The following is a 26130-nucleotide window of genomic DNA, read 5'->3' as shown; positions in this document are numbered from 1 at the left end:
CTCTGGATGACACCCATCCTGTCCTTCCTTCTTATCAACCACACCACTCAGCTTTCTATCATCTACAAACTTGCTGAGTGTGCCTCAACCTCAACCTCACATACATTCTATGTATGTATTCTATGTATGTCTGTGTCATTGAGGAAGATATTGAACAGCACTGGTCCAAATATGTCTGGGACATCTCCATGGCATACAATCATAGAATCAAAGGCTAGTTTGGGTAGGAAGGGACCTTACAGGTCTTCCATTCCAAAGGCCTGCAGTGATTCAAGCAATGTTTCCCTACTCAAATCCCCAGGAGCCCCTGGCTCATCTCCACAGGACTTCAATGTGCTGCAGTGTCCCCAGCACAGCTCAGAACAAGAGCCTAGGGGCCCTCACTAGCCCTCTCTAATCATGACTTGTCACTCCACAGCTTGTCACCAGCAAGCCTCATCTTGTCCCCCTCTTCTTTCAAGTCCAGTTTAAAGGCCTGCCACTGAGCCCTGAAAGCTCCTGAGCAAAGACCCTCTGCTCCCTTGGAGAAAGATGAATCCCACCTGACCCCAGCAAGCTTGGTGCTGTGCTGCCCATTCCATTGTTAGACCCCAGAGCTGTGGCAGTGACACCAGCCCCAGAGCCATGGATTCACAGCATGGGTCTGTCTCTTTCTGCCAGTGTTACTGCCTGCAGATGAAAAGGGAGAGGAGCAAAGAACCTGTGCCCCAGACTCTCTCCCCATCTGTCTCCAGGCCCTGATGTCTCTGGATCCCTCTTGGACTATAGATTGTGGCTTCATCTCCACCCACATGGAAAAGCAGAAATGGGTAAGAGTGTGAGGGTTGGAGAATATAAATATATACAACTACGAATATCTGCTGCTCAATCTATTTACTTTTTAATAACTCCTAGGCCAGGATTCATATCAGGGGAACTGCAGCAGAAATGCTGGGGCTGGGGGCCACTCCACTCCCTTTTTGGGGTGGTTGCAGGATTACAGCGAGACATTTGTTCCCTTCTGAAGCAACAGCCCCATCACAATGCTTCACACCCTGGGAAACACATGGCTGAGCTGGCAGTGGTGGCAGGGCAGGACATCCTCATGTCCTACCCACTACAGACACCCCCCATCTTAAGGAAGCTGAGGAGCCTCTGCCCCCAAAGCACCAAATGCCCAAGATGGGGCTGAAATATGAAGACAGAGGTGACTCTGAGACACACACACCCCTCAAGACACCATCAAGACTGATGAAAATCTCACCAAAGACCTCCCTGAACTGGGCACACAGCTCCAGCATCAGGCCTAGGAAAAAAATGTCCCCAGGAATTAGACATTTTGGAGAGGAATGTCTAAAAGAAACCCAAAAGAAGAGAAGATTCTGTTGAGGTTATTAGCATTACAACTGGGCAAGGGACAAAGGAAAGGAGCATTCAGCCTGGGGAAACCCAAAGTAAAGGGTAGAAAGCATACAAATCCCAGCAATGCTCAGTCCAGCTTCAGTGGCAGTGACGGCTGTGCTGACTCATCACTGTTAATTATTCTCATCATCCCTAATTGGTGTTTAGGGGCGAGTGGGGCGTTTGTTCCTGCCAGATCCCCCAGAGTCCGAGAAAACAGGGTGCAAATGAGGTGATCTTGGTTCAATCTGCTGGAATAGGTCCCCCATGGGGGTGATGTTTACCCTGGCAGTGCTGGGGTCAGTGCTCTTCTGCGTCCCCCAGCACAGGCTGGTCACTGGCATGGATGCGCATGTGCCTGCTGAGGTTAGATCTGGAGCGGAAGCTCTTGCTGCAGGTGGTGCAAGGGAAGGGCTTCTCACCTGTGTGGACAAGGCGATGCTGCCTGAGGGAGGCCCTGTGAGTGAAACACTTGCTGCAGTCACTGCAGACGTAGGGCTTCTGGCCGGTGTGGATGCGGCGATGGCAGAGCAGCTGGGAGTGCTGGCTGAAGCTCTTGCCACAGTCGGCACAGGTGAAAGCCTTCTTGCCAGTGTGGACATCGAGGTGCCTTCTGAGGGTAGCACCATGTCTGAAGCTCTGGCCACAGGCAGTGCAGCGGTAGGGCTTCTCCCCAGTGTGGATGAGGTGGTGCTGGAGGAGGGTGGAGCTCTTAGAGAAGCTCTTGCCACAGTCAGCACAGCGGTATGGCTTTCTGCCACTGTGAGTGTGGTGGTGCTGTGTGAGGGCATGGCTGGAGCTGAAGGTCTTGCCACAGTCAGCACAGCGGTACGGTCTCTCCCCTGTGTGCATCCGGTGGTGTCGGGTGAGGTTGGAGGCCTGGCTGAAGCTCTTGTCGCAGACAGCACAGACATATGGCTTCTCCCCAGTGTGGATCCGCATGTGCCTCACCAAGTCTGAGCGCCTGGAGAAGCTCTGCTGACACTCGCTGCAGGGGTTGGAGATGACTTCAGTGGCTGCTGGCTTCTCTCTGCTGTGCAGCTTGTGACCCTCAGAGAGGTCATTGCTGAGGTTGTGGTCTGCCCTGTGGCTCAGACGCTCACTGGAGGTGCCTGGATTGCACGGCCTCTTGCTGGTGTGGCCACAGCGGTGCTGTGAGACTTGGGAGATATGGCTGAAGGTCTTATCACAGTCAGTACAAGCAAAGGGCTTCTTGCCCCTGTGGGCATTCCAGTGGGTAATGAGGGTTCTGCTCCAGCAGAAGCTCTTGCCACAGCCACCACAGCAGTAAGGTTTCTCGCCAGTGTGGACGCGGCGGTGCCGGAAGAGCTGGCAGCTCATCTTGAAGCTCTTGCCGCAGTCGCTGCAGCTGAAGGCTTTCTGGCTGGTTTGGATGTGCCAGTGAGCGATGAGCATCGAGTTCTCCTGGAAACTCTTGCTGCAGGCACAAGAGATGTGTGGGCTCTCGCTGGTGTGGACACGGCGGTGCTGGAGGAAGTTGGAGCCACGATGGAAGCTTTTGCCACAGTCGGTGCAGGCAAAGGGCTTCCTCCCAGCGTGGCCATGCCAGTGGGCAATGAGTGCCAGGCTGCGAGTGAAGCTCTTCCCGCAGCCAGCACAGATGTAAGACTTCTTCCCGGGCTGGACACAGTGGTGCTGGGTGAGGTTGGAGCTGAGCCTGAAGCTCTTGCCACAGTCACCACAGACAAAGGGCTGGGCACCACGGTGGGGGCAGCAGTGCTTCATCGGCTCTGAGCTTGTTGGGGAGCTGTGTCCACATTCAGGACACTGATTTGGCTGCTTAGATGGCACACAGGGGGGTAATGCGGCTTTGTCTTTCTCCTTCCCCTGCTCTTCCTCATCATACTCCTTCTTGTACTTGTCATCATCCTTATCTTCCTCCTCCTCTTCCTCCTCATCTTCTTCCTCTTCTTCTTCCTCCTCCTCTTCTTCTTCCTCCTCCTCTTCCTCTTCCTCCTCCTCCTCATCTTCTTCCTCCTCCTCTTTGTCTTCATCAGTTTTGTCTTCCTCCTTTTCTTCCTTGGGGCTGCACTTTAGATCCTTCAACTTTGCCAGGTGATTCTTCTCCTTCAGGCTTTTATCCAGGTTCTTCTGGGTGGTCATGGTGGAGGGGGAAGGGGAACCCCTGTGCCCTCAGTCAAGGCCCCAGGGACCAAGTGATAAGAGACAGATGGGTGGACTCTGTGTGTGTCTGGACACAGAAATAGCCTTTGACACCCAACACTTGCATGGGTGTGGGGGGTCAGACACTGAGTTCCTATGCTGAAGCCCCTGGTAGCTATTTAGTGGGGGTCATCTACCTTGTTCCTGAGCCCAGCAGCAGTGGCAGGTCATTTCCTGGCCCAGTCCCTGCCTTCTGATCTCCCCCACCTCAGATAAAGGAGGTGGTGGTGCTGACCCAGAAGCCCAACCCTCCCAACCCCCTCCCACCAACCCAACTCTATTCTGATGAGAGCAGGGGAGTTCTGTTCAACTGGGCAGATCTGCAAGCCCTTCCCAAAGGAGCAGGGGTGATGGAGAAAGAATGACAGGGCCCCACCCAGACAGAAGCAAAGGGCTCAGACAAAAGGACTGATCTACATGGGGTGGCTTTGCACTGCCCACAGTCCTACAGGAGAGACAGGCCTTACTGCAGGCAGCTTCAAAGACCAGCAGCACAGGCACAGCAGACAGGCAGTGCTCCTGAAGTTGGGACGGATGTCTTCAGTAGAGATGCAGCTCCTTCTCAAGCAGATAACCTCCAGTAGACATCTGCAGGGCAGGCCCATGAGAGAGGGGACTCCAGGCAGCTTCTCCCAGGCCTTGACTGCAGTTTCATCCTGATGGGAGATTAGAACATGCTTTACAAGATGAAACTTTCAGGGGTAAGAGGAGGAAGCTTAAAAGGACACACCCAAGGTTTCGTCAGAAGGAAAAGGGTTAACAAAGGTTCCAGATTTCACAGCCAGGGGTGGGGAGTGGGAGGTGGTATCACACCTGGGTAAGCACTCCTTATTCCCAAAAGGTAACAGGAGCATGGAGATAAAGGAATGGTAAATTTCTAGCTTCACATGTAAAGTTAGGAGTGAAGAAATGACTGCCTGACTTTGCATACCAAGCAGTAACAGAGTCACACAATGTTAGGGGCTGGAAGGGACCTCAAAAGACCGTCCAGTTGAACCCCCCTGCAGAGCAGGATCATCTATAGCAGATCACATAGGAACTCATCCAGGCAGGTCTCCAATATCTCCAGAGAGGGAGACTCCACAACCCCCCTGGGCACCCTGTTCCAGGGTTCTGTCACCCTCACAGTGAAATTTTTTTCCTCCTGTTTCCATGGAACTTCCTCTGCCTCAACTGCCACCCACTGCCCCTTGTGCTGTCCTTGGGCATCACCCAGCAGAGCCTGGCTCCAGCCTCTGGGCACTCACCCTTTACATATTTATAAACATCAATGAGCTCACCCCTTGGTCTCCTCCTCTCCAAGCTGAAGAGTCCCAGCTCCCTCAATCTCGCCTTCTAAGGAAGATCTTCCACTCCCTTAATCATTTCTGTGGCTCTGTGCTGGACTCTCTCAAGCAGTTCCCTGAGGTCCTTCTTGAACTGAGGGGCTGTAACAGGAAAGGGTTAACTGAAGTTTGATTACAAGTATCCAGCTGCCTGGGGATGTCTGGGAATCATTGGTGTTTGATTAGAAGCTCCCAGCTGCAGGATAAGAGTAAGGAATAACATGTACCTCCAGGTTCCTCTGCTTACAAACTATGCAGGGATAGGAAGAATGAATGTGTTGGCAGCTGGAAACAGGAAAAGCAACTCCACAAAAGCAGCCTCAACAGAAGCCAGAGCTGAGACAGCAGCCCAGCTCCAGCCTCCACAGCTGCTTCAGTTCCTGCTCCACTCACTGCTGCCCCTCTTCCAGCTTCAGCTCCAGCTTAACCACCTCCACTCAGCAAGGGAGTGGCTCCTCCCTCACCTCCCTGTTGAGGGAATCACATCACAGCCACAGATCCTCTCTCCAGCAAGGGGACAGGAAATGACAAAGCTCCATGGACACTTTAATTGCTTCAGTGTCACACTGTAGACAGACCCATCACTGGTCAGGGGGTGGAAACTACAAGTACCAATACTGGGCTCAGAGCAAACACTGCACCACACTGCTTTTGCAGTACACTCTGGTTAGAGTATGGTTGTATGCCTTACATGCTTGTGTCCTGCTCATACAGTGCATGTGGTACATGTAACTCACTGTGCTTGTGTGAGACAACCTAACCCACATGGGATAAATCTTAACAGGGGGAATTTATGCCTGAGGTCTTTCTTTGCCCAAAGTCAAGGGGGTGGAATGTGGCAAAGGCTGCATTAGGACATTGAGACTCTTGAACGTGTCCAGAGAAGGGCAACGAGGCTGGGGAGGGGTCCGGAGCACAGCCCTGTGAGGAGAGGCTGAAGGAGCTGGGAGTGTTTGGCCTGGAGAAGAGGAGGCTCAGGGCAGGGGGGTTGGAGCTAGATGATCCTTGTGGTCCTTTCCATCCCTCACTGATTCTGATTCTCTCTCTCTTTTCAGTGCTCACACATTGAACATCCATTTGGGTTCTGTTTAAAGTCCCTGCACTTCAGCCCATGTGGCATTGTCACCTGTGGGTTGTAAAGCAGCACCCCAGGTAATGCTCTGAGCCATAATTGGTGAGTGAAAATTGGTTCAAGCCTCTTTGAAAGGTTTGTTGAATTGTTTGTGCCTGACACCCAGCCTCACCAGCTGCATTCAGCTGCCAGGTGTCTTGTTGAGTCGCTCCCTAGTGGACAAAGGGCAGACTGCACTCCAGTCCTCTCACTGAAAAGCTCTTTTAGTTTTCTAATTTGGTTCCAAATCTCAAACTGCAGCACTTTATGGAATTATAGCCATGACCACACACTAGAAACTGCATGTGGATATGGAGTGTTGAAAGGTTGATAATGTTAATAGTAATAAGTAATTAATATTATTAATACTTCATATTTGATAATTCATCCCAATAACCATGACATGCAGTCAGCTTTGGCCTGGGAAATAGTGTCCTGGACTAAACCAGCCTCATTATCATGCTACAAAGCACAGCTCCTAGCTGGGAGACCCCTGCCCAGAATAAACCACCCACCCCCTGTACACACACAGGGAACTGAACAGCAGCTGGAGCGTGAATGGAAGCCAGCAAGAGACTGACCAATGGAGCCTCAGCAGGTGTTGTCATCAGGCATAGCTCATGCCCTGCACTGGATCAGCATCCACCAGGAATTTCAGCTGTGTGTTGTCTTTGTGGCAATGCCCTCAGCACCCCAGCTTGTGCAGCTCTGTACTCTAGCAATGGCTGCTTGCTAGTGCCAAACCCAGCCTGCAGGAGTTTGATTCCTGATGTCGCTGACAGGATGACATCAGGAGCTGCACAGGGCCTGCTCCTGCCCCCCCCAACCACTCAGGCTCCTGATAAACCCTAAATCACTGCACAAAAAAGATGCTTGCCCCAGATGGACCACTGACATGGCCACCTGTGATGTCACAAAATGCTGCAGAAGCCAGCCCCAGGCTGCCACAACACCGACTCAGGCAGAGCCAGGAAGGATGCTGCAAGGAAGGGCAAATGTCACCTGAATGCCTCTGGCCTCTCAAAAAGTCACCCAACTGGGACAAACATGCCAGGGGCTGCTCCTGCTCTAACACCAGCTCAGGCCCCTGAGGCACCCTACACTGCTGCCCACAGATGCTGCTCGCCCCTAACCTCCCACTGAAGCAGCCATGTTTGACATCACAAAATGCTGCAGCTGCCAGGTGCAGGCTCTTGCTGGATCAGGTCAGGCTGAATGAACTGGGATGGCACAGGCATGGCAATGTCAGCTCTAATCAGAGCCCCTGAGCTTTCCCAAAGGAAATGTGCAAACATATGGACTGACTCCATGTAAGCCTTTGGGGTGGCACATGGAGCCATGTGGGAAGAACCAGGACTGCTGTCAACTCAAGGAACAGGTATTAAACATGGGGAAGAGATATTGAGGCTGCTGGCAGCAGGGCAAAAGCCAAGCAAGGCAGCCACAGTGCACTGCAAAGCACACCAGAAGGGGAACACCAGTCAAGAAAGAGGCAATGGACTGGCAAACAGCTCAAAGAGTGGCCAGGGAGGGGAGGAAGGTGGCAGAGTTTGATCCCAATGGTAAACTCTCAATTGAGCAGCAGAAATGAATCAAAGACCTCTTAGGGACTAGGGTAGGAAAAGGCTGGGCCAGGACACCGGATGGGAAGTTAATCACACCTACAAACCTGTGGGCTTCTGTTCAGGTGCAACAGGCAAAGGCTCATTGGGGAGTGGAAGCCCTGTGTGGAAACTTTGTTCAGGAGTGTCTAGCACGAGAATTATCCACCCCAGGAGAGCTGGTAAGCAACTGTGAGAGGAGTGCCTGAAAGCTAGCCCCAGGGTAAGGAGAGGAGTTAGGCTGGCACAGATTAGCAAAGGAAATGATCCAGGACAACAAATGGATGTCACTGAGCTCCCAAGAAAGGGGGATCCAGGTACCTGTTGGTACTCACTGACAACTCGCCTGGCTGGCAGGAAGCATTTCCCTGTGGCACAAACAAAGCTCCAGAGGTTACTAAAACAGTGTTACAAGAGGCAATGCCTTGCTCTGGGGCACCTGCTGCTGTTTCCTCAGACATAGGACCTCATTTTGTGGCCAAGGTGCTACAAGTAAGTAAAACCTTAGGGATGGATTGGCAACTCCACAGCCCCTATAATCCACATTCCAGTGGGCAAATGGAGAAAATGAACCATTTAATCAAAACCCAGACAGTCAAAACTGGGCAGGAAGCAAACCTCCCTTAGCCACAAGCATCACCAAGAGCCCTGCTGAGAATTCAAACCAAGCAAAGGACAGAGGAGAGGGTTGAGCCCATTTGAAATCCTGTTTGCAAGGCCTCATGCAGTAGGAGCTATGGACCCCTCTGAACCAGGGCCATTCAGAGGCAATGTTGAACAAGGAAGTTCAGCAGATTGATAAGAGCCTGAGCATTGTTACCAACCAGGTGGCTGCAACCCAGGTGAGAGGGTTAGACAGACCAGGCCCTGATGTGGAACCCAGAGACTATGTCCATGTCAGATCTCTTTCAGAGACCCCTCTGCAGCCCAAGGGGACAGGACCATATCAGGTGTTGCTGACAGCCTTCACAGCCATTGAAACCAAGGAACCAGCTGCCTGGATCCACCACACCCCAGGCAAGAAGGCTTCAGTGGGAGAATGGAAACTCCAATCCCAGGGCCCCCTGCAGCTCAAGCTGCATCGATAGTTGTGGCCTGTTTGTTGGTGAACACTGCTGAGGGATGGGAAGAAAATAGGTACTGAAATGTTAGTCAAGAACTGGCTTTGCAAACTAATCTTCCTAACTGCTGGAGATGCACCCAGCTGCCCCCAGGCCAGATGAGGACCCTGCTATTTGGGGAAGATTCAAGGAATTGGATTTGGCAGCCACCAGTCTGGGTGACTACATCTGATAGTTGTTTCCAACATTGTCAGCATGGGAACTCCTCCTCTCCAACCTAAGCCTATCCTGGCAAAATTTCAGGGCAACTTCTCTCCTTCTAGCACCTCAAACCAGGCAGAAGAGCCCAACCCCCACCTCACTGCAGCCCCCTTGCAGGGAGCTCTAGACTTGCAGAGCACTGCAATTGCTTTGCTGACTTGCAGAAATCATTTCCTTCCCTTCCCATCTCATTGCACAGCAATGGGCAGCTACCACTAGCCCCAGGCGCTCCTAAGCTCAGGCTCAGCACAGCACCCATGCCTGACACCCCCCACGGCACCCAGCACACAGCCTGCCCACAGCTCCCCCCCGTGCCTGGCCCTCAGCCCAGCCGCTGCCCTTCAGCACAGCAGCCGCCCGGCACCTGCCACCACAAAGCCTCCAAACCCCCAGGGCTCCCCCCACACACCCCCACAGCAGCCTCTGCTGCAAGCCACACCCCACGCTCACCACCACCTCTCCTGCACACAGCAGCCCCCACAGCGCCGCTGCCACCTCAGCTCTGCTGCCAGCCCAGCCCCCAGCACAGGGACACAGGGACACAGGGCCAGGGACAGCCCCTGCAGCCCACCAATGGCTCCGCCTGCAACACAGCAGCAGCCAAAGGGGGCCTGCAGCTGCCCCCACCAGGGGGAGGCAGCAGCACAGCGCCACAAGGAACCCCCAAACACACCCACCCCGACCCCACCCCAAACACGCACCCACAACCCCACACACCCCTCCCACAACCCCATACCCACCCACCCCCAACACCTCTGCCCTACCCCCCCACACACCCCCACAGACACACACACCCCCACAGCTCCCCACACACACCCCCAACACCACACACCCCCACAGCTCCCCACACACTGCCCACACACACAGCTCCCCACAACCGCACCCACCCCCTCGCACCACCCCACCACTCCCCACTCCAAGCCTCACCACCCCGACCCACACCACACCCACACACAGCCTCCCTCACCGCCAACAACTCCTACCCCCCAAACCCACACAGCCCCACGGGCTCCTCACCAGCCCCTCACACGCCCCCTCTCGGACCCCAAGCCCCCACCCAACCTCACACACGCCCCCACAACTCCACAGCCCCCAACAACCACCCCCCACAGCCCCACCCACACCAGCCCCACACCTCACCGAGCCCTCCTCAAGCCCAGCTCCACGACACAGCCCTCAGCCCCAGGGCAGCCCAATGCCAACCCCACGAGCCGCTCCCCCAAGCCCCAAGGGATCCCCACCCCAGCAGCCCCCCACTCTGCCCCGCGCCTGCCCACACCTACCCCACAGCCCAGGCCAAAGGGGCGCACAGCAGCAGGAAGAGGAAGGACGAAGAGCTCGGAGCAGAGGCAGCTGCCGACTGCCGTCCCCTGCAGCCTCCTGGCAGCCTGGGCGAGCAGAGAGCGATGCAATGGAGGCCCCGAACCGCCCACGTTGCAGCCCAGCCCAGGCGGGGGCTGGGGCCGCAGAGGAAGCCCCGCCCACGGCCGGGCAGCCGCAGCCAATGAGAGGCGGCGGGAGCGCGGCAGCTCCTCCCCCTGGGCGCTGCCGAGGCACAGCCAGGAGCTGCCCCTGCCGGCCGCGGCCGCCATCGTTGCTGCCCCGTGGGGAGCGGCAGCGGGGCCGGAGCGCGGGAGAAGTGCCGGAGGTGCTGGCGGGCGAGCGGCAGCTGCCGGCTGGTGAGCTGCGGCGGGGCGGGAGGGGCTGAGGGGGCCGGGGAGCGCTGAGGGCGGCGGCAGCGCAGCGGGGAAGGCTCTGGCTGCGTGGGGCTGCCGGGGGCGTGTGTGGAGTTGGGGGTCGGGAGGGGCGCGGGGGGCAGGGGGCTCCGTGGGGCTGCGGCAGGGTCGGGGAGTGTGAGGAATTGTTCTGTTTGGCTTTGGCCAGGGGCAGGGGGGTGCCGGCGGGGCTGGGGGCCGCGGGGTTGGCTCCTGAAGCTCTTGGCTGTTTGCAGTCTGTGCTGTGCAGGATGTGCATTGGGACAGCAATGGGGGGGGGGCGGTGAGGTGTCAGAGAGCGGCCGGGAGGGACGGGGTCCAGAGTGCAACTCTCATCCCAGCCCTGCTGCCCGCACTCAGCACCAGGCGGGGCTGGCACTGGCACTGGGGGTGGAGCACAGCCCTGGGAGGAGAGGCTGAGGGAGCTCTGGGGTTGCTGAGCCTGGAGAAGAGGAGGCTCAGGGGAGACCTCATTGCTGTCTGCAACTCCCTGAAGGGAGGCTGTAGCCAGGTGGGGGTTGGTCTCTTCTCCCAGGCAAGCAGCACCAGAACAAGAGGACACAGTCTCAAGCTGTGCCAGGGGAGGTTTAGGCTGGATGTTAGGAAGAAGTTCTTCATAGAGAGAGAGATTGGCCATGGGAATGTGCTGCCCAGGGAGGTGGTGGAGTCCCCATCCCTGGAGGTGCTTAGGAAGAGCCTGGATGAGGCACTTGGTGCCATGGTTTAGTTGATCAGATGGTGTTGGGTGAGAGGTTGGACTTGATGATCTCAAAGGGCTCTTCCAACCTGGTTTATGGTCTCCCCCTCCCCTCCCCCTCCCCTCCCCCTCCCCCTCCCCCTCCCCTCCCCCTCCCCTCCCCCTCCCCTCCCCCTCCCCTCCCCCCTCCCCTCCCCCTCCCCTCCCCCTCCCCTCCCCCTCCCCTCCCCCTCCCCTCCCCCTCCCCTCCCCCTCCCCTCCCCCTCCCCTCCCCCTCCCCTCCTCCTCCAACCAGGAGAGCCAACAGCTGCCACCTGCCCCAGGGAGAGGTAAGGGAGCAGAGGGGAGGAGCTGGCTCTGCATTCTGCTTCCAGGGCAGCTGCAGGGATTATGGGATGGCAGAACAATTCACCATGTCCTGTGACCACCCTCTGGCCACTGCCCAGCCCCTTGCTGCTCTCTGGCACTGCTGGAGGAATCATCTCTCTGGTCCTCAGCCCACAGCAAAATACTATTGACCAAAGGACCTCCTCAGCTCTGGCACAGTGCCAGGGTCAGGGCATGGCTGACCTGCACCTGAAAGGTCTTCTCCAGCCACAGGCACTCTGTGATTCTTATTCCTTTAGGCTGGGAAGGGCCAGGCCTGGAAAAACATCCAGGTGGCTGTCAAGAAGGTGGTGCCAGGCTCTCTGTAATGGTGTCCTGGGACAGGACAAGGAGTAATGGATGCAAGGTGGGACACAGCAAGCTCCACCTCACCATGGGGAGAAACATCTTAGCTGGAAGGGTGCTGGAGCCCTGCAGCAGGCTGCCCAGAGAGGCCCTGCAGTGCCCCTTGCCGGAGAGCTTCCAGAGCCATCCGGATGCGTTCCTGTGGGACCTGCCCCAGGGGATCCTGCTCTGGCAGGGGGATTGAACCTCCTCTCCAGAGCTCCTTTCCAGCCCCTACCATCCCAGCAGTCTATGATGCAATGACCCCAAGCTGTCTGACACCAAGCTGTGTGGTGCAGCAGACAGCTGGAGGGAAGGGATCCATCCAGAGGGACCTGGACAGGCTGGAGAGGTGGGCACAAGACAACCTCAGAAGGTTCAATGAGACCAAGGGCAGGGTCCTGCATCTGGGTCGAGGCAATCCCAGGCACAAATCCAGGCTGGGCAGTGACTGGCTGGAAAGCAGCCCTGAGGAGAGAGCCTTGGGGGTGCTGGGGGAGGAGAAGCTCACCAGGAGCTCTCAGTGTGCACTTGCAGCCCGCAAAGCCAATCAGCTCCTGGGCTGCCTCAGGAGAAGTGTGGCCAGCAGGGCAAGGGGGTGATCCTCCCCCTCTGCTCAGCTCTGGTGAGACCCCACCTGGAGTACTGTGTCCAGTTCTGGAGCCCCTATTCCAAGAGGGATGTGGAGGTGCTGGAAGGTGTCCAGAGAAGGGCCACGAGGAGGAGCAGAGGGCTGGAGCTCCTCTCCTATGAGGACAGACTGAAGGAGTTGGGGCTGTTCAGTCTGCAGAAGAGAAGGCTCTGAGGTGACCTCATTGTGGCCTTCCAGTATCTGAAGGGGGCCTACAGGAAGGCTGGGGAGGGACTGCTCAGGATCTCAGGTAGTGATAGGACTAGGGGGAATGGAATGAAGCTGGAGGTGGGGAGATTGAGGCTGGAGGTGAGGAGGAAGTTCTTCCCCATGAGAGTGGTGAAGCCCTGGAATGGGTTGTCCAGGGACGTGGTTGAGGCCCTGTCCCTGGAGGTGTTTAAGCCCAGGCTGGCTGCGGCTCTGACCAGCCTGATCCAGTGTGGGGTGTCCCTGCCCATGGCAGGGGGGCTGGAACTAGATGATCCTTGTGGTCCCTTCCAACCCTGACTGATACTATGATACTATGATGCAATGACCACAGCCATGGGCTGGACCTAGTCAGTGCTGAGCAGCAGATATTTGTCTCCCTCACCTCCCTGCCAAGGCAAAGCACAGAGCTCCCAGAACCGATTCTATGATTGCTCATGGAAACATTTGAAACCCAGGGTGGCTATAACTCAGCTGGAGTTTTAATGCTCATCTTAGTGTTTGTTAGGTGTGTTCTTGTTGGTTTGGGTTTTTTCCCCCCTGGTCTGTATTTTCTAAGCCTTTCAATGTTCACCAGACAAACCCTGATGGTGGTGGCACTTCAGGTGATTTCTGACTGCATCTTCTGCCACATAAACAGCAAGATATTAAAGAGTGAGCAAGGTGCAGACAACATGAAGTGGGAGTGTTGATCTGCTGCAGGGTAGGAAGACTCTGCAGAGAGGTCTGGAGAGGTTGGGCTGCTGGGCTAAGGTCAGTTCCAGAAGGTTTAATAAGGCCAAGCACTGGCTCTTGTGCTAGCATCACAACAACCCCGTGAAGGCTGCAGGCTTGGGGCAGCGTGGCTGGAAACTGCCCAGCAGAAAAGGGCCTGGGGGTGTTGGTAGACAGCCAGCTGAGCATGAGCCAGTGTGTACCCAGGTTGTTAGGAAGACCTCCATCATCCTGGCCTGGATCAGAAGGGCTGTGACCAGCAGGAAGTGATTGTCTCTCTGGCCCCAGCACTGGTGAGACTGCATCTCAAGTGCTGTGTTTGGCTTTGGGCATCACAGTATGAGAAAGTCACTGAGGTGCTGGAGCAGGTGCAGAGAAGGGCAAGAAAGGTGTGGAAGGGTCTGGAGAGCAGGGCTGGTGAGGAGCAGGTGAGGGAGCTGTGGGTGTTTAGTGTGGAGAAGAGGAGGCTGAGGGGAGACCTCTTGGCCTCTGGAGCTGCCTGCAAGGAGGCTGCAGTGAGGTGGGGGTTGGGCTCTTGTGCCTAGTCTCAGATGGTAGAAGGAGAGAACTGGCTTGAAATTGTGGCAAGGGAGGCTTAGGTTGGAGAGGAGGAGGAATGAGTTTGGTGCCAGAGTGGTCAGGGCCTGGCAGAGGCTGCCCAGGGAGGCAGTGGAGTGGCCATGGCTGGAGGTGTTGCAGCAAGGTGTGGCCATGGGGCCATGGTTTGGTGTCCCTGGTGGTGTTGGGGCTGGCAGTTGGCCTCAGTGCTGAGAGAGGTCTTTTGCAGGCCAGGCAATTGTGTGGCTGTGTGAGGAAGCTGCCCCAGAGCAAATGCCTCTTAGGTGCTGGAGGTGCTGGGAAGAATGGGAAATGGGAGAGAGTCCTGTGGAGAGGGGAAAGGTTTGGGTTTTGCCTCTGGGCTCATAGTCTGCCCTTGGAAGTGCCTGGGATTCTTGCAAGCAGTGCTGTCAGCTGGAGCCCTTTGGGGTCAGTTGGTGGTGTGCTGAGAGGGCCCAAGGGAGGTGAGGCTTGGGAAGAGAAGTGGTGAGCAGGAAGCTTGTTGGGTTGTGGGTGGCCAAGGGGTGTGGGTGTGGCTGAGAGGTGTGGAGTGCAGGAGAGCCTTCAAGGCCTTGTGGTGTTGCTGGAGCTGTGGGCTGAGGAAGTGCTGCTGCCAGGCAAGGGCTTGAAGGAGGTTGAAAGTCAAGTGGTGTGGATGGCTTGGTGTGGGGCAGTGTTTGGCTTCTTGTGGGCAAGTGAAGCTTTCCTTGTGCAGGAGGAGAGTGAGAGCCTGGGCTTTGCAATCCGTGGGGCCCTGGAGCCCTTCTGGAGTGGTTTTCTTCTGCAGAGCTTTGCAGTCCAGCTGCAGGTCTGCTGTTGCTGGAAGCTGTTGCTGGTTGTTTTATACAGCCTTGGGTGTTGGATCAGTGTCTTGGCTGAGTTTGGTCCTTTCTCTTGTGGCCAAGTTGAGGTCCCTTTGGTTTTGGCAGCTGAGCACAGGTTGAGGCTTTTGCTGCAATGGTTTTTGTGCTGGCAGCATTGTGTGCTGCCAGCTGGAGTGCTGTGTGCAGCTGTGGTGCCCCCAAGAGGGGCAGGAAGTTGAGCTTGGGAGCTGGGTCTTGAACTTGGGTGTGGGTCTGGGTTTGGGGGCTGGGTGTGATGTTGGCTGATGATTCTTGAGCTTGGGAGCTGAGTCTGCCCTTTTTATTTGAGTGTGAGCTCGGGGTCTGCTTGTTAAGCTCGAGAAGTGGTTCTGGCCTTAGTTGCTGGTTCTTGGGCTTGGGGGCTGGCTCTGGGCTAGGGAAGTGGTTCTGGGCTCTGCTGCTGCCTTTTAAGCTTGGGGGCAGGCTCTGACCTTGGGAATGAGTTCTGACCTTAGTTGCTGGCTCTGAGCCTGGGAGCTGAGTCTGCACTTTTGATTTGAGTGTGAGCTTGTGGGCTTCTGGCCTTAGTTGCTGGTTCTTGAGCTAGGGGTACTGGTGCTGGGCTTGGGAAGTGGTTCTGGACTTAGGGTCTGGGTCTGATCTTGGGTGCTAGTTCTTGAGCTTGGGAAGTGGTTCTGACCTTAGTGGCTGGCTCTGATCTCAGGGGTGAGGCTCTGGGCTCAGGAGCTGATTCTTGACTTCAGGGGCTGGCTCTGATCTCAGGGGCTGGTTCCTGAGCTTGGGAAGTGGTTCTGACCTTAGCTGCTGGTTCTTGAGCTCAGGGGTGGGTCTGAGCTTGGAGGCTGGTTGTTGAGTTTGTGAAGTAGTTCTCGCCTTAATTGCTGGCTCTGGGCTCAGGGGTCAGGCTATGGGCTTGGGGGGCTGCCTCTGAGCTTGGGAGCTCGTTCTTGAGCTTGGGAAATTGTTCTGATCTTAGTTGATGGTTCTAGAGCTTAAGGTCTGGCTCTGAGCTTGGGAAGAGGTTCTGAGCTAGCTGCTGGTTCTGGGCTTGGGGACTAGGTCTGAGGTTGGGGGCTGGCTGTTGAGCTTGGGAAGTGGTTCTGGGCTTGGGGCTTGGTTCTTGAGCTTGGGACATGGTTCTGACCTTAGTTGCTGGCTCAAGGTTGGCTCTGAGGTCAGGAAGTGGTTCTGGGCTCAGTGTCTGGGTCTGAGCTCAGGAGCTTGTTCTTGAGTTCAGGGGCTGGCACTGAGCTTGGGGACTGTTTTTTTGAGCTTGGGAAGTGGTTCTGACCTTAGTTGCTGGCTCTAGAACTCAGGGGCTAGTTCTGAGCTTGGGAAGTAGTTCTGACCTTAGGTGCTGGTTCTCAAGCTTGGGGGCTGGCACTGAGCTCAGGGGCTGGCTGTCAAGCTTGGGAAGTGGAGCTGAGCTTAGTTGCTGGCTCTGAGCCCAGGAGCTGAGTCTGCACATTAGATTTAAGTGTGAGCTTGGGGGCTGGTGGGCTGGTTCTTGATCTTGAGAAGTTGTTCTGACCTTAGTGGCTGGCTCTTGAGCTTGAGGGCTGGCTCTTGAGCTGGGAAGTGGTTCTGACCTTAGTTGCTGGCTCTTGAGGTTGCAGACTGGTGCTGGGCTTGAAGGCTGGTTCTGAGCTTGGGAAGTGGTTCTTGAGCTAAGGAAATTGGTTCTGACCTTACTTGCTGGTTTTGGGTTCAGGGGTCAGGCTCTGGGCTTGGGGGTTGGTTCTTGAGCTTGGGAAGTAGTTCTAACTTTGCTTGCTGGTTCTAGAGCTTGGGGTCTGGGTCTGAGCTCAGGAGCTTGTTCCCTGAGCTCAGGGCTGCTTCTTGGGCTTGGGGGCTGGCTCTGGGCTCAGGGGATGGTTTTTAATCTCTGGGGCTGCCACTGAGCTTGGAGATTGGTTCTGGAGCTTGGGAAGTGGTTGTGACCTTAGTTGCTGGCGCTGAGCTTGGGAGCTGGCTTTGAACTTGGGAAGGGTCTCTGACCTTAATTGTTGGTTCTCAAGCTGAGGGGCTGGTGCTGAGCTTGGGGTCTGGTTGTTGAGCTTGGGAAGTGGTTCTGAGCTTAGTTCCTCACTCTGAGCCCAGGAGCTGAGTCTGCACGTTAGATTTGAGTGTGAGCTTGGGGGCTGGCACTGAGCTTTGGGCTTGGTACTTGAGCTTGGGAAGTGGTTCTGATGTTCGCTGCTGGTTCTCGAGCTCAGGGGCTGGTGCTGGGCTCAGGGTCTGGCTCTGGGCTCGGGGTCTACTTCTTGAGCTCGGGGGTCAGGCTCTGGGCTTGGGAACTGGTTCTAGAGCTTAGGGGATGGCTCTGAGGTGCAAGAGTTGAGCTGAAGTGGCACAGTGCCCTGCAGAGGCAAAAGCTTTTCCCTGCCAGTCATCCATTGGAATCATCTCCCCAGGGCAGTGGTGGATTCCCCTGCAGGGCAGAGTTGGAAGGCTCAGCTTGGCAGGGGGCTGGGCCAGCTCCTTTCCAGTCCAGTGTCAGCTGGCAAGATTGGAGCAGCTGAGCCTTGGGGTCCCTTGCAGCCTGGCATTGTGTGGCAGCAGAGCTGTGCTGCTGGTTTTGAGGGCACTTGGAAAGCTTCTGGAGCATTTGTGCAGAGTGTGCAAGACATTCCTGAGCCTAGCAACTCCCTCAGCTCTCTTCAGAATGAACTCTGCAGAGCTGGAAGAGCTTTCCAGGAATTTGGCAGAGGTTTGGAGGAGTTGGGAAGGGATTTTGGTTCCTCTCCTCCTTATCCTCTTCCTTGTCCTCCTCTGCCTCATCTTCTTCCTGCTCTCCCTGGAGGCTGCCCTTAGACTCCTAGAATGCTAGAGTGTTTTGGGTTGGGAGGGAGCTGCAAAGGTGCTGCAGTCCAAGCCCCTCTGCAGTCAGCAGGGACATCCTGCACTAGCTCAGGTTGCCCAGAGCCCTGTCCAGCCTCACCTTGAACCTCTGCAGGGCTGGGACCTCAACTCCCTCCCTGGGCAACCTGTTGCAGTGTTCCAGCAGCCTCCTGGTGCAGAACTTGTTCCTCACCTCCAATCTCAATCTGCTCTGCTCTAGTTTGCAAAGCCTGCAGGGACAGGACCAGAGGCAATGGCTTCAAAGATTCCCTCTGCAGCCTTCTTGTAGTTCTCTTGAGGTACCAGAAGGTAACTCCTAGGTCTCCACAGAGTCTTCTCCTCTCCAGGCTGATCACCCCCAGCTCCCTCAGCCTGTCCTGGTAGCAGAGCTGCTCCAAGCCCCTGATCATTTTTGTGTCCCTCCTCTGGACCCTCTCCATCAGGTCCATGTCCTTCCTGTGTTGAGGGCTCCAGAGCTGGCTGCAGTGCTGCAGGTGAAGTCTCAGCAGAGCAGAGCCAAGTGCCAGGATGGCCTCTGTCCATCTGTGGCCCTGCTGCTTTTGGTGCAGCCCAGGCTGCCCTTGGCCTTGTGGGCTGCAGGCTCCCTCTGTCTGTTCCTGTCCAGCTTCTTGTCCAGCAGCAGCCCCCAGTGCTTTTCTGCAGGGCTGCTTCCTATCCCCTCCTCCCCCAGCCTGTCCTGATTGTGAGGATTGTGCCAGGCCAGGGGCAGGACCCTGCCCTTGCTCTTGTTGAAGCTCAGGAGGTTGCCCTGGGCCCCCTCTGCAGCTTGTCCCCTTGAGCTCCTCCACCTTGTTCTGCAGGGTATTGTCTTAGGTTTCAGGAGGCAGAGAGGCTCTTTTTGAGCCTTGTGAAAGAAGTTGATGCCAAGCTGCAATGAGAGGGTTGGATAGAATTGGGCAGTTTCCATGGCTGTGCTGTTCAGAGCTGCATCCTACAGTGCAAAGCATCAAATCCACAACAATCCATAGTGCGCCTGGGCCACGGGAGCCAAGCAACCTCCCTAGGCCAAAGCTTCCTCCAGAGCTCCACCAAAGCAGGCCAGAACCCCAGGCCCCAAATGCCTTCCCCCTCCCCCATGCCTCTCTGCCCCTCCTGCCTCCATACCCAAGATATGCAGTTGCAGATTCTGGTAGGCAGCTCCCAGGTGAGCCAGGCTGCTGCAGGCCGCAGTTGGCAGCACTGCCAAGGCCTCAAAGCTCCTCTGCAGAGAGAGATCCCAGAAGCTGTTCCTGGGAGCAGAGAGGAAGGGCAAAGGAGGTTGGAGATCCTGTGCTGTTCCTTTGTAGAGAGTGAGGGCAGGCCTTGTGGGAATGAACTGAGCTAGATGACACTTTGTGGTGTAGCTCTGGACGCTGCTGTCCCTTCCGGAGGTCTCTACTCTTTGGTGTAAAACATTGGAGTGATTTCCACCCACCAGAGGGATGCTCCTCCATGTTCTCATGCAGGGGCTACTGTTGGGCCCTGCTGGCTGATCAGCCCTGGTGACATTGTAGGACCATGGGGACTCTGAGAGGGGAGCAAGTGAGTGGAGATGGAGCAATGGATGGAGAGATGGAGGGTGAAGGCTGCAGGGGGTGGGAGGGCTTAGTTCAGCAGCTGTGTGGCTCTGCCTGCCTCCTACCTCCAATGGTGCTGGCAGCAGCTGACCCCAGAAGCTCAAAGTCCCAAACCCTGCCTGGCTCAGGACAGTCCCCTGACCCCTCCTGACATCCAGCACAGCCCAAGCAGGCACTCAGGGCTCCTAGCCACACAGCCCAGCCATCTCCCATGGCAGGAGTCACCTGAGGTCTCACTCCCTCTCTGTCCCCCTTGCTCTCATCAGTTGCTGCCTGAGGTGTCTGAGGGTCCCTCCCCAGCCCTCATCTGTAACCCCCCCTTGGCTTGGTGCTGTTCTTTCAGGCCTCCAGCTGATCCCAGCCTTTAGTCTCAGGCCCCTTCCATTCTTGTGCTGCTGCTTCCATCCCAGTTCCTTAGATGCTTCCTCAGCCACAGCATTTCCCACTCCACCCTTCCAGCTGCAGTGGCAGTGGAGGTGGGGGACACAGGACCATGGGATAGCCAAGGTAGTAGGGACATGGATGAGCTGGGAATGAGGGAAAGGCCTGAGAATGGTCAGGCAGGAATTAGGCCTTGTCCCCCCAAAAAGGGGATAGGATCCAGGGCCCAGGTGGCAAATGTGTGTGCAGGAAATGGCAGAATCTGGCAGCATTTTAGGAGGTGAAAGGAGTGAATTGTGCTGCAGCTCTGCATGTGTCAGCTGGGAGATGAACAGCAGCCCATGGGCACTGTGCCCTCCCATCCAACCTCATTTTCTCTTGGGGCTGTGGAGTGGCAGCTCCAGGGAACTGCAAAGAGACAGCTGAGAGAAATGGTCAGGGAGAGAAGGAAGCCAAACCCTTTCCAGTGAGTCTCTTTGGGCTGCAGGTGTGTGAAGGGTGCTGGAGGTGTGAGGTTTGGGCAGGAGCCAGAGACTCCTCCAGCATCACAGTGAGGGCTGAAGAGATTTATCAAGAAGCTGCCCAAGTCCCTTCCCCCTTTGCTGCATCTGCAGAGATCATGAAGCTCCCTTTGTGTGTGTCCTGAGGGCTGCTGTGATCTTCTGTTGGGGAGTGGGCAGCAGAGAGGAGTGGGCAGCAGAGAGGTGTGTGCAGGTCAAAGGTGAGCACAGAGTGTGTGGGGTGGGGGCAGGACCTGGGAGGAGAGCTGTGGCCAGAGCAAGATCTGCTGGCAAAGGCAGGTGCAGGCAGCAGAGGTCTGGGCAGGCAGTGGGAGGAAGCTTTAGGCAAGGCCTGGGAGAGGCTGTGTGGAGGCAGCTGTGTTGTGGTGCTGGCCTGCAGCTGTGTGCTGGGCTTGGGAGCTGAGCCTGCACTTAGTCTCATAGTATCATAGTATCAGTCAGGGTTGGAAGGGACCACAAGGATCATCTAGTTCCAACCCCCCTGCCATGGGCAGGGACACCCCACACTAGATCAGCCTGGCCAGAGCCTCATTCAGCCTGGGCTTAAACACCTCCAGGAATGGGGCCTCAACCACCTCCCTGGAGAACCCATTTCAGGGCTTCACCACTCTCATGGTGAAGAACCTCCTCCTCACATCCGGACTCAACCTTGTTGAGGTCTCCCATCTTGATCAGCCCTGGCTGTGTGCTGTGGCTGTGCTGCTGGGCTTGGGAGCTGCCCCCAGCAAGGCTGAGCTGTGCTGCCTGGTCCTGGGCAGTGCTGAACCATCCTTTGCAGATCAGTGCTCTCCCCTGAGCCCTTTGCTTCTCTCTGTCAGGGGCTGAGTGGTCTCTCCATCATCCCTGCCCCTGTGTGCTGTGGAAGAGCAGAATTTGCAGTCCTGCCCCTTGGAGCAGCCCAAGAGGTAAGAAACCCAGAGTGGGTTAACAGCAGGACCTCAGCCCCAAGGGCAGCTCCCAGCCTCCACCTCCTCCTGTGCAGCATATTTCACCTCTCCAGGAGCTCTGAGGCCCATCAGGTGTTGTGGGAGTTGAGGAATGCTCCAGGCTGCTGGGAGTGTGTTGTGAGCAGGAGGTGATGTTTGGGGGTTGGGATCTGGAGGGTGGTGGGAGAAGGTTGGAGGTGGTTTGTTCTTCCTTGGTCAGTGCTGCTGCCTCCATTGTCTGAGCCAGGGGAGATCAAAGGACAGGGCCTGGTCCAGGAACCACCCTGCCAATGCCACCAGGCTCGAGCAGAGTAGGACAAGACCATGTGTAAGTCCCAGGGTACCTCAGGGCACTGATCACAGGAACCTGGGGTCTCAGCACAGGTATTAGAGGTCTGTGCCCACACTGTGGCAGAAACTGAAGGTTTGAGGTCCCCTCTGCATTCTCTTCTCTAGCTGGGTGTTGGGAGTCAGGGACTGTCATGACCCAGGCAGGATCTGAGGGTTTGAGGTCCTGGGCTCAGGTGCTTCCATCTTCCCTATTGCAGAGCTGTGACCCCTTCCTGCCACAGCATGGCCTCACAGAAGGACCCAGACAAGAGCTGGGAGGAGAAGCAGCACCCAGAGATCAAGTTGGAGAAGCCAATGTGCAGTCCCAAATTAGAGGAGGATGGGGAGGAAAAAGAGGAGAAGATGGAGGATGATGCTGAGAATGACAGCTATGAAGAGGAGGATAATGAGGATGATGAAGGTGAGCAGGATGAGGGGGAGGAATGTATGGAGGAGGATGAAGCCAGAGCAGGTCCCTCAGTGTCACCCAAAGAGCTGAATCAGTGCTCCGAGTGTGGGCAGAGCTTCCCAGGTAGGTCAGAGCTAGTGAAGCACCTCTGCCCACAACCTGGCTCCCGGCCCTTCGTTTGTGGTGACTGTGGCAAGAGGTTCCGCTGGAACTCTGAGCTCATCCGGCACCGCCGCACCCACACTGGAGAGAAACCCTTCACCTGTGCTGACTGCGGCCGGAGCGTCACCCGGCGCGGCCATCTCACCCAGCACCGCCGCACCCACACTGGAGAGAAACCTTTCATCTGTGTAGACTGCGGTCAGAGCTTCACCCAGCGCGGCGCTCTCACCCGGCACCACCACACCCACACTGGAGAGAAACCTTTCACCTGTGCTGACTGCGGTCAGCGCTTTACCCTGCGCGGCCAATTCACCCAGCACTGCCTCACTCACACTGGAGAGAAGCCCTTCTCTTGTGACAGCTGTGGCAAGCGCTTCAGACAGCTCTCTCATCTTAGGCAACACCACCTCACCCACACCAGTGAGAAGGCCTTTACCTGCAGGGACTGCGGCAAGAGCTTCAAACACAGCTCCACTCTCACCATCCATCGCCGCATCCACACTGGAGAGCATCTGTTCCCCTGTGCTGAGTGTGGCAAGTGTTTCACCACGAGTACTCGATACATCTGGCACCAACTCATCCATAATGGTGAGAAGCCGTACAGCTGTACTGACTGCGGCAAGAGCTTCACCAACAAGCGAGCTCTCACAGAGCACCGTGGTGTGCACACTGGCGAGAAGTTGTTCAGCTGTGCTGCGTGCAGTCAGGCCTTCAGCCGTAGGGACACTCTCATTTGCCACCACCGCACCCACACCGGTGAGAAACCTTTCACCTGTGCTAACTGTGGGAAGAGCTTCGGCCAGAGGAGCACTCTCATTGCTCACCACCGCACCCACACTGGTGAGAATCCTTTCACTTGTGCTGATTGTGGTAAGAGCTTTAGCGAGAAGCGATCCCTCAACCATCACCGCTGCACCCACACCAGAGAGCAGCCTGCACTGGAGGGGAGGCATAAATCCACCTAGAATCTGTGGGGTAATCATGACCCTTCTGAGAGGGCCTGTCCAGCACCAAAATCATCCCTTTTACCTCTGCACTTCTCAGGGACTGGGGACACCAGCAGCAACAAACACCTCCTGCCCTTCTGAACACAAATTGTTGCTAATGAGAACAATTACAGTGCTGAGTCGGCACAGCTGGAGCTCCCAGTGGCGATCAGCAGGGCTTTGCCAGGGTCTGTCTGGTTCTTCCCTTATGCTTTGTGTCTCCCTGGGGTAAGAAATCCTCTGTCCATTGACCAATTGTCTCAATAAAACCCAAAAGTTACCCAAATCCTGTCTGTTTGCTTTTATTTCAGATATCCCTGCCTCACTGCCCAAATTTTGGGGGCATTTGCTCCCAAGGGATGGGGTGGAGCTGTGTGCCCAGTTCAAGGAGGGGAAAATGAGGCTGTCAGAGGAGTCTTGAGGGGCATCTCAGAGGCATTCTTCAGGGGCTTTCAGGTGATCTTAGGTGTTTGGGATTTGGATGGTCCTAGGACTGACTTTTAGAATCTTTGGAGGGTGTAGGGGGAATCTCATGGAGATCTTTGGAAGAACTCTGAAAGCTTCTGTTGGCTTTCCACTCTGGGGCTGGAACGGGTTGAAGAGCTGAGAAGAGGTTAAGCTGCCTGTTCCTCCCCAAAACAGAAGGGAGGGAAAAATAACACACACAGGAACAAAAAAAACCCTCTGGGTTGAGATAAGGACTTGAGATAAGCTCAAAAGAGTTGAATCCAAATGAGATCCCATAATGCACACTGACCTGAGGCTGTTTGCAGAAAGAAGCACAGCAGTGAGCAGCAGCAGCCAGGAGTTAAACCCCTTCAGCCCTCCCCCTCAGCAAAGAGCCAGCACCTGAGAGCCAGAACCCAACAGCAGCAACCAGAACAGGAAGCCTCCCATGTTGCCATCTGAACTTCAAGCCCTGTAGTACTTTGCTCCAGCCAGCACTGTCTCTGTGAAGGTGGCATGAGGCAGGATAGTGTGAAGTAATGGCAGCAAATTTCCAGCTTAACCTTTGATATTGCCAAGCCCTCATTCTGTGCCACCTGCACCATGCCCAGCAGCAATCAGCAGCACACCTCAGGCACTGTCCATTCTCACTCCACAGGAGATCGCTTTGCAGTACACAGAGGGCTGCTCACTGCAGGTGCTCTGCAGCTCCACTCTGTTCCAGCACAGTCTGGATCAGTCGATGCCCAGTCCAAATGCTGGGGCTGTGTTTCCAGTTCTGGGGCAATCTGAGTCCAGTGACTCCTTCTATGCCTCCAAGTGAAAGCAACCTGTGGCTTGCATCCCAGTACTCAGCTTCCAACACATCCAGGTGTGGGGATCCTCCTGTCACACCAGAAACACAGATGGGTTCCACCCCTCATAGCTGGATGGTGTCAGAGCACCCTGGGCACCTGTATCTACTAAAGCTTTATCCTCTCATGGCTTCAACTTGCCAGGCCATTGGTTCTGTGTGGTTCAACAAATCAATTTGTCTCTCCCTTCCATCTGTTTGGAGGCCGAGGCCCTCTAAGTGCCAGGTGCTGCTCATTGGCCACAACAACCCCATGCAGTGCTACAGGCTGTGGTCAGAGTAGCTGGAGAGCAGCCAGACAGAAAGCATCCTTGGTGGTACTGGTTGATAGTAGGCTGAACATGAGCCAGCAGTGCACCCAGGCAGCCAAGAAGGCCAATGGCATCCTGGCCTTTATCAGGAATAGTGTGGCCAGCAGGAGCAGGGAGGTCATTCTGCCCATGTTCACTGCACTGGTTAGGCCACACCTTGAGTACTGTGTCCAGTCCTGGGCCCCTCAGTTTAGGAAGAATGTTGACTTGCTGGAAAGTGTCCAGAGAAGGACAGCAAAGCTGGTGAGGGGTTTGGAGTACAGGTCCTATGAGGAGAGGCTGGGAGTTCTGATTTTGCTTTGCCTGGAGAAGAGGAGACTCAGAGGAGACCTTATTGCTCTCTACAACTACCTGTAGGGAGGTTGTAAACAGGAGGAGGTTGGTCTCTTCTCTCAGGTAACCAGCACCAGAACAAGAGGACACAGTCTCAAGCTGCACCAGGGGAGCCTTAAACTGGATATTAGGAAGAAGTTCTTCATGGAGAGAGTGATTGCCCATTGGAATGTGCTGCCTGGGGAGGTGGTGGAGTTGCCATCATTGGGGGTGTTTAGGAGGAGACTTGATAGGTTGCTTGGTGCCATGGCTTAGTTGATTATATTGTGTTGGATGATGGGTTGGATGTGATGATCTTGAAGGTCTCTTCCAACCTGGTTTATTCTATTCTATTCTAAGTGGACAGAACAAAGGGGATGGTGTCTGAGGAAAAAGAAGTGCAGGGAATAAAAGGGTTGGTGCCTGAGCAAAAAGAAGGGCAGAGGAAAAAAGGGTTGGTGCCTGAGAATAAAGAAGCGCAGGAAGCACTAGAAAAAAAAGATTTGGTGCCCAAGAATAAAGCCCAGAGAATAAAAGTGGTGGTGCCTGAGATAAAAGAAGTCCAGAGGAAAAAAGGGATGGTGCCCGAGAGAAAAGGGGAGCAGAGAAGAAAACGGTCTGTGGCAGAGAAGAAAGGAGTGCACAGAATAACAGAGTTGGTGCCTGAGAAAAAGTAAGCACAGGGAATAATTGGGTTGGTGCCCCCAAAAAAAAAGAAGTGCAGGGAAAAATAGGGTTGGTGTCTGAAAATAAAGAAGAGCAGAAGAAAAATGTCTTGGTGCCCAAGAGATAGAAAGTGAAGAGAAAAAAAGGTTGATGCCTGAAAAAAAAGAAATGAAGAAAATAAATGTTCAGTGCCCGAGAAGAAAGAAGTGCAGAGAATAAAAGTGTTGGTGACCGAGAAAAGAGAAGTGCAGGGAATAAAAGTGTGAGTGCCCGAGGGAAAAGGATAGAGAATAAAATAGTTGGGGCCCAAGAAGTAAGAAGTACAGAGAAAAAAAGGGATGGTGCATAAGAAAAAAGAAGTACAGAGAAAAATGTGTTGGTGCCGAAAGAAAACAAGAGGAGAGAATAAAATTGCTTGTGCCCAAGAA

The 26130-nt window shown here is 55.4% G+C and overlaps 2 protein-coding genes across 2 annotated transcripts in view; one reads left to right on the top strand and one right to left on the bottom strand.

Moving 5' to 3' along the window:
- The window catches only part of LOC137456487 (zinc finger protein 850-like), a 55672-nt gene extending 32361 nt beyond the window's left edge, over nt 1-23311 (top strand). Inside the window, 1 exon segment of the mRNA XM_068167954.1 lies at nt 22141-23311. Coding sequence (XP_068024055.1) covers nt 22141-23092 — 952 coding nt within the window. The 3' untranslated portion in view covers nt 23093-23311.
- Nucleotides 1309-3504, bottom strand: LOC137456486 (zinc finger protein 271-like). Its single transcript, XM_068167953.1, has 2 exons — nt 2090-3504; nt 1309-1921 (listed from the first exon to the last, which is right to left on the bottom strand). Exons 1-2 carry the CDS (start codon nt 3502-3504, stop codon nt 1681-1683), a joined length of 1656 nt encoding a protein of 551 aa, XP_068024054.1. The 3' UTR covers nt 1309-1680.
- Nucleotides 23312-26130: the final 2819 nt, after the last annotated feature.

Source organism: Melanerpes formicivorus, unplaced genomic scaffold, assembly GCF_026170545.1.
Source record: "Melanerpes formicivorus ecotype bairdi unplaced genomic scaffold, bMelFor1.0.p_v2 SCAF_126, whole genome shotgun sequence".
Taxonomy (NCBI): domain Eukaryota; kingdom Metazoa; phylum Chordata; class Aves; order Piciformes; family Picidae; genus Melanerpes; species Melanerpes formicivorus.
This window is presented reverse-complemented; position numbering and strand designations above follow the sequence as displayed.

What these genes read in the sequence shown, in the direction of transcription:
- LOC137456486 (XM_068167953.1), bottom strand. Translation starts at nt 3,504, where the DNA reads ATGACCACCCAGAAGAACCTGGATAAAAGCCTGAAGGAGAAGAATCAC. An exon ending in GGCAAGAGCTTCTCTAAGAG is followed by an intron (nt 1,922 to 2,089) that starts CTCCACCCTCCT and finishes CTTCAGCCAGCA; the next exon opens with CTCCCAGCTGCTCTGCCATC.